The sequence below is a fragment of the Elephantulus edwardii genome, unplaced genomic scaffold (genome assembly GCF_000299155.1).
Source record: "Elephantulus edwardii isolate Elephantulus edwardi_28Jun2011 unplaced genomic scaffold, EleEdw1.0 scaffold00060, whole genome shotgun sequence".
NCBI lineage: Eukaryota > Metazoa > Chordata > Mammalia > Macroscelidea > Macroscelididae > Elephantulus > Elephantulus edwardii.
Window position 1 is genome coordinate 13492805 of NW_006399810.1, and position 7708 is coordinate 13500512.

General features: G+C 37.5%; 1 protein-coding gene across 1 annotated transcript in view; it reads left to right on the plus strand.

Moving 5' to 3' along the window:
• WDR60 (WD repeat domain 60) overlaps positions 1–7708 on the plus strand; it is a 290279-nt gene that overhangs the window by 250521 nt on the left and 32050 nt on the right. The window contains exon 23 of the mRNA XM_006887691.1: positions 6503–6563. Coding sequence (XP_006887753.1) covers positions 6503–6563 — 61 coding nt within the window. The remainder of the gene's footprint in view (positions 1–6502; positions 6564–7708) is intronic.

A 7708-nucleotide genomic window follows, 5' to 3' on the forward strand; every position in this document is an offset into this window, starting at 1 on the left:
CACCCGATCTTTTCATTTTCTTTACCCCTCCCTCCTGCTACACATCAATTTGTGAAACCCTATGATTACCCTCCCATCCTCACTCCTTTGCTCCTTCCTCTCCTTTGGGTCCTCATACATGTCCTATAATAATGGTCTTATACAACATTTTTCCTTATGGGACTGAGCATAATGCTCTTAATGTAGACTTTTTTTGTAATTATGTTTTGTTGAGCATATCCATAGCAAGACATACGCCATTCAACTTTCTCTGTAAACAGTTCAGTGATATTCATTAAATTCTTGTTCTTATTATGTACCATTGAGTTGCTTTTGCAACACCTCTGTACCCTGTTCTATCCTGAGCCAACCTGTCTTTGATTCACCTACCTCCCTTTCCTCAGTCATTGAGTCAGTCCATCTCATCAAAGGTCTTACTCTCTTGCTCTATCCCTCAACACTTCCAAACATGATTTCCCTCTCCAAGGACTGGCCCCTCCTTGCAACATACCCAAAGAATGTCAAACAGAGCTTTGAAATCCTTGCCTCCAAGGAGAAGTTTGGTTTCACCCTCTCCAAGACAGACCTGTTTATTCTCTTGGCAGTCTATGGTATATTCAATACTCTTCTTCAGCACCACAACTCAAAGGCATTAAATATTCTTCTGTCATCCTTTGTCATTGTCTAGCTCTGTGATGTATAGCAAGTAATCGCAAAGACCATGCCCTGTATCAGGTGAACCTTAGTCTCTAGACTGACATCATTGTTCTTCAGTAATCTGTAGAGATTCTTGACAGCAAACTTTCCCAATGCAATCTGTTTTTCATTTTCTAACTGCTGGTACCAAGAGTGTTGATTGTGGAGCCAAGCAAGCTGAAGCTATTAACAGTCTCAGTCTCTTCACTGTTTATCAGTTGGTCCAGTGATGAGAATCTTTGTTTTCTTGATGTTGAGCTTCAATCCATATTGAAGGCTGTAGACCTTGACCTTCTGCAATAAATGCCTCAAATCCTCCTCAGTTTTAGCAAGCAAGGTTGTATCATCTGCATAATGCAGGTAGTATAATTATTTTTATCTCTTTTTCTGAATTGTTCCTTCCTTATTAACATAAGGTCACTGCATCCTCCCCCCAAAGATGATTGTCTAGTTTTTCAAGTTACTGTTGTTAGTTAGATACCATACAGATATTAAAAGAGTACAGTTCTTGAAGCAGACTGTCTTTACTAGTTAAGCTAAACGATTTGATCTTAAGAAGACTTCAGATTTTTTTGGTTTAATGTTTAAAGATAATCTCAGGACAGTAGTTTCAAGGATCCATGTAAGCTTTTGACTCCAGAAATTCTGGAGTCCTTGAAAATTGGAAAATCTGTTCTGCATTTACCACTTCAGATCAAGAATCTCCTGTAGGCTCTTTGATTAGAATGGTCAGCAACGGTATAGCTGGGCACCATTTAGTTCTTCTGGTCTCCTGGGAAATAAGAGAGTCATTCATGAGTATACCAACATCTTGAAATTGACAAGAGGAAGGAGATGTTGGTATCTTTGGAGCAAATGTCATTTACATTTTCTTGGAATGTCAGTAACATAATTGAAACACTTGTTGTAAAAACTAATAAAGAGAGAAGAGGCTTAGCGTAAGGAGTTGCATAACCAACCCAAAGGCACACAGTTCAAACCTACCAGCTATTCATTTTATTTTTCAGAATAATGATGAGTAGTTTCCCCCTGTTAATTCCTGCTTCTTGGTCATCCATGAGTAACTTTTAACTTGATGATAAGCAATAACAACAGCAATAATAAAAAAAGGACCGGATTGTTTAATTGTTTTCATTGGTAAATATTTTTGAGCCAGGGTAACCTTTTTATCAATTTTTATTTGATATAGTTAGCTAGGTACCATCAAGTATGTAAGACTCATAGTGACCTTAGGGATAGTAGATCTGTACCCTGTCCTATCTTGTGCCATCCTCATCCTCTCTGACATACTTGAGCCCACTGATGCAGTCACTGTGTCAGTCTATCTCATTTTTACTGTTTTCCTCATCCATTTACCACGTAGTCTTTTCTTACTGGTTTTCATTCAATAATTCATAAACATTTTGATTTATAGCATTAATTACTTCTGTAACATTTCATTGATCAGTCTTCTTTATCACAATGCTTGATCAAATCCTCACCATGTCCTCCCCCAGCTCTTCCATCTCCTGCTGCCCTAGTATTTTTCCTCTTCTTTCACCCCTCTCACTCCTTCTCCCATCTAATGTGATCAGTTAAGCATGTTGTGTTCCATGTTACTGTTGTAATACATATATTGTCTATTTGTCCATTCATTCTGATTCTCCTGTCCCCTAATCCCTTACAGTGTTTATTGTCCATATATTCTATTTCTACTCTACCTGTCCTCTCTCACCCGTAATTGCTGTTGTTGTTGGTAGGTGCCATCGAGTCGAGTACGACCCATAGTGACATTATGAACAATAGATTTGAACCCTGGCCTATCCTGTGCCATTCTCATACCTCCTAACACATTAGAACCCATTATAGCAGTCACCATGTCAGCCCACCTTGTCGAGGGTCTTCCTCTCCTTCACTGACTCTTTACCTTTCCAAGTATCATGGCCCTCTCCAAGGAGTAATTCCTCCTAGCAACATGCCCAAAATATGTGAGGCGAAGCCTCATTATCTTCACTTCCTTAGAGCACTTTTGCTGCACTTTCTCCAAGACATATTTGCTTGTTTGGCTGTCCACAGGATGTTCAATATTCTCCAACACCACAGCTCAAAGGCATTGATTCTTCTTCTGTCATCCATATTCTATGTTCAGCTCTCAGATGCATAGCAAGTAATCAGAAAGACCATGACTTGAATTAGATGCATCTCAAACTGACATTCTTCTATGAAGCAGTCCTTGGAACAGAGCAAGAAAATACTACATGGTTGAAATTCAGGAAAAGAGTGAGTGCATCAGAGAAGTGTACTTTCCCCATGTCTTTTCTAATCTATGTGCAGAACAGATCATTTGGAAGGCTGGACTTTATGAATAGGAATGTGGCATCTGAATTAGAGAAAGACTCATCAACAACTTGCATTATGTAGATGATACAACCTTCCTTGCCAAAACTGAGGAGCACCTGAAGTGTTTGCATCAGAAGGTCAAGTACTGCAGGCTTCAATATGGATTGAAGTTCAGTATCAAGAAAACAAACACACTCACCCCTGGCCAGTTGTCAGCATCATAATAGAGAAGAAATTGAGATTGTTAACAATATTAGCTTGTTCACTACCACAGTCAGCACTCTAGGTACCAGCAGTCAGGAAATCAAAAGGTGAATTGCATTAGTTAATCTACTCTCAGGGACCTCTCCCACGTGCTGAAGAGAAATGATGTCAGTCTCGAGAGAAAGGTATGCTTCATCCTGGCCATGGTCTTTGCAATACTTTCTAGGCATCAGACAGCTGGATGATGACTAAAGAATGACAGAAGAACCCATATATTTGAGTTTGGGTGCTGGAGAAGAGTATTGAACATACCATGGATTGCCAAGAGAGCAAACAGGTCTGTCCTGGAGAGGGTGAAACTAAACCGCTCTTTGGAGGCAAGGATTTTGAAGCTCTGTCTGCATACTTTGGACATGTTGTAGAAGGACATCATGATTGAAAGGGTAGAGGGACAGGTCAGGAGAGGAAGACTCTGGATGACATGAATTGACCAATGACTAGGGTAATAGGGCATGTGTGTCAGAGATAGTGATTGGCTGAGGATAGGGCACGGTTCAGAGCTGGTATTCATAGGGTCATTATGAGCCACAGTTGACAGCACTTAACAACCACATCAACTAGCTATCCTTCTATATTTACAATTATGGTCTTATGCAGTCCTTGTCCATATGAGACTGAGTTAGTTCACTCAGCTTAATGGTCTCTGGCTTCTCCCTGGTTATATAGTATTTTATAAATCATTACTCCTGAGTGCTGCATAGTATTACATTTTGTGAATGTACCACAATTTCTCAGTCCATTCCTTTGTTGATGGACATTTCAGCTGTCTCCATTTTTTTGCTATTGTGAATAATGCTGCTATAAAATCAATGTAGAAATCTCCAATTCTGTCTCAATTCCATTTTCCTTAGGGTATATTCCCACCTGTGGAATACCTAGGTCTTAAGTTATACCATTTACAGTTGTTGTTAAATGCCTTAGAGTCATAGATGACCCATAATGACTCTTAAATGGAGAAAGTCTTGAGCACAAAATTTTGATCTTTTCTCCAAGTTCATCGTTTCTGGAGGCAAGCTTTTTTTGGAAGTGAATGCCACTCCTGCTTCCAAGCCTGTTTTATTCAGGAGATCCACAAACATCAAGGTCCCAAGGGTCCAGAAGCCTTTTTAAATAGGGGGCCAACTCTGATCAATTCACACCCTTTTGTGAGCAGCAGCCACACCCTAGTCTCAACCTCAAACCAGAAAACACCCTATTAAAGAAAACCACAAAACACTACTGTGAGAAATGATGAGACCTAACAAAACGCACAGGTGCAATGGGAGTAAGTGTGTTTGAGTTAATGAGACTGGCTCAGGAGAGGGAATGGTTTAGAGCTGCTATCCATAGGGTCACTCTACATTGCAGGCAACTCAATGGCATATAACAACAGTAACATACTATGACAGGTTTGGAAGCAGGAGTGGCATCCACTTCCTAAATAGCTCTATGAACTTTGACACATTTTGATGGTTATAGAGAGGCTTCAGATCTTTTGTTCATGGGTTCAGTAAGTGTTGCTCGACTCGAAGGCAGTTGAATTTTTTTCAGTTTTTTAAGATTTTTTTTTCCTATATGCTTTTAATAGAACAGTTCCAAAGTTTAAGGCAGTGTTTGGCACCAACTTTGGATTTCAGTCTGGGCTTGCCTGGCACCTGGGGCCTGGGACCTTGGAGTCTCCCTCCACTGTAGGAGTTGGCTGGCTAGCCAGTATATCGATGATGATCCTGTCTTGATGGCAGGGAAGTTTTGGAGGTCCTGTTTGTTATGTGTTACTGTTCTTTTTCCACCCTCGAAAGTGAGTGTCCCTTGAGCTTTAGACTAAGGGTGGAGGCCTGCTCGAGGGTATGATTTTAAAATCGATAATGAGGCAATGGGTCTCTTGGGTCCTTGGGCAAATTTTTTAATTTTAGAATGAATATTCTGTAAAAGACACAGCAGTCATTTGTCTATTTGATGTACTGAACAACTTGGAGTTGCTGTGATGCTGAACACTGTTCCACAGCCGTGTCAGATACCATCATGGTTACCCATTATGTGCAATCTTTGGATGAGTTTCCAGATTGATTCATGTTGGGAAGCAGGAGTGGCATCCACTTCCTAAACTACATGCCTCGGAAAACTCTACAGACTCTTATAAATATACAGAAATGATGTTAATTATACAACAGAGTTCAGGTCTTTTGTGCAAAACTTACTCTGAGTGTTATTTGACTAGATAGCAGTTACCACTGCTTAAATGAGACTAGTGCTGTTATATCTGGAGGAACATTCTTCCACTTTTCACATCACTCTTTGTCAATGTGTTGTATGAAGTAACATGGGTTTACTGTGATGCTGAACCTTGTGCCATTGGGGCATAACATACCATAATGGTTTCCCATTGTAGACAGTGTTTGGTGGAGCTCCCAGTTATAAAACAGGTTTGGAAGCAGGAGTTACATCCACTTCCTAAACCACATGCCTCTGGAAACCCTATGAACTTGGAGAAACAGCGATAGCTATGGAAAGGCATTAGGTCTTTTGTTCATAGAGTCGCTATGAGTTGACCTCGGCCCGACGGCAATCAACACCACTATCACCACATAAATTTCTAGTTTCTCATTTGCAATACATTAAAAAAGAGAAACAGAATTTTGGAAATAGAAAAGGAGGCTCGTTCAGATAAGTGGCTGGAAAAGTTTTGGGAAAATAAAAGAAGGAAAGGAAAAACAAACTCAGATCTTAAGCTCATCCCTGTGATGCTTGAGAGCAGGGAGTCACAGAAGCTACGTGCAGGAGTTAGGTGGAAAAATGAGTGAGTAAATGTTCACATGAGAGAGCTAGTATATATTAGTATTTATTCTATAGCAAAATAAGACAAACTTGTGTGTCTTTGAAATTAAAGGAGAGAAACCCTGAAATTTTTCTGACTAGCAAACATAAAGGGACATTTATTGATGCTGTAAATTTAAAGTGTGTTAAATACTGTTTTTTTTTCTCTCAGTTTTATACTCATTTTATTTTATATAATTTATACATAGAAAGACTTTTTGATCTTGTTTCCACTCATGAGTTGTTTTTTACCATAAGGCCATAAATTGTAAATTTTTACTTTTTTTCCTAAAGGAATTTAGATGCGATTTTGAGGTTTAAAAAAAGAGTGTATTAACATTACTTTCTAAAACAGATATTTAAGCAGTGAAAATTATTTCAGGCAACTCTAATTAGATTTTGATGTAATTTTATTTGGAAGTGATGTTAGTTTTGATTTATCCATTTTTAGGTTTATTACCTGGAGGAAGGATAAAATTAGTACATAGCTCTGTGATTCAGCTGAATAGCAGGTAAGACGACCACTTAGATTATATGAAAGCAGTGCCCCTTATCTTACAAAGATGCATTTCTGCAAGTGGAAAATAGCAATATGTGTGTGTGTATTATAAAATTTATATAAAATACATATATATTTTATGTATATAAAATACAAATGCATGCACAATTTTACCAATGAAGATGTGTGTGTCTCATACTGTAATTTTTGCTGTTTGATTGTTTTTGTAGCTATTTTACTACTTTCTTATTAATGAGTCAACCTAGAAAATTAAGCATCTAAATGTGGAGCTAACAGTTTCTTTTCAGTTAAAATATTTTATATGTTATAAGTGGATAGTGAGTGGGTAATTTTTGTGTTTTTAGTATAATCTGGAAGTTAAATGAGATTATTTCCAGGAACCAGAAATATTATAAACATGAAAATTTTACTCAATATCTTACATTTCCACTTTTATTTATGCAATATAAAGTGACAAAAATCATAGTAAATATACTAATTTTATTTGTGATATTTATATGTTCCTTGTTAATCTATTTTCTGATATTCTCCTTACTGCTATTTGCTATATTTTATGATTATTTATCAGCATGTAAATTTATGCATGAGAAGTGGTTTTTTCCCTTCATCCTCATATAGAGTATCTGTGGGTTGTGGAAGTTATTTATATGCTCAGAGATTTTAAATAAGCCAAGAAACTGAATTAGTTATGTGTTATGAAAAATCATTCAGTTTGTTACGAAGTGAAACTTAAGTAATTTCTGGATTAGTTACCATTTCATCATCTAGTTCCCCCACTGGATTTCTTTATGACTTGACTCTTTTTATATCTCTTATGTCCCTTACATTTTATACCATTTATTTTTTTTAACTGTTAATTTTTCCTATACTTTATTGTGCAGTAACTTCTTTAAAGATGTCTGTATATTTAAAGTCAAGTTTTCCCCTCAAAATTCTTTACCGCTGCTACCCTAGATTTGTGCACAATAAAACTTCACATAGAATAAATGCAATACAATTTGTTCAACAGATTGTATTGCATTTATTCCATGTGCCTTTTTTAGGGTAGACAGATCATTCCTCAAGGAGCTCCTATAAGGAGGCAAATGTGTAAAACATGATTATTATTATTTTTTTTTAATTGGGAAAAACATATTG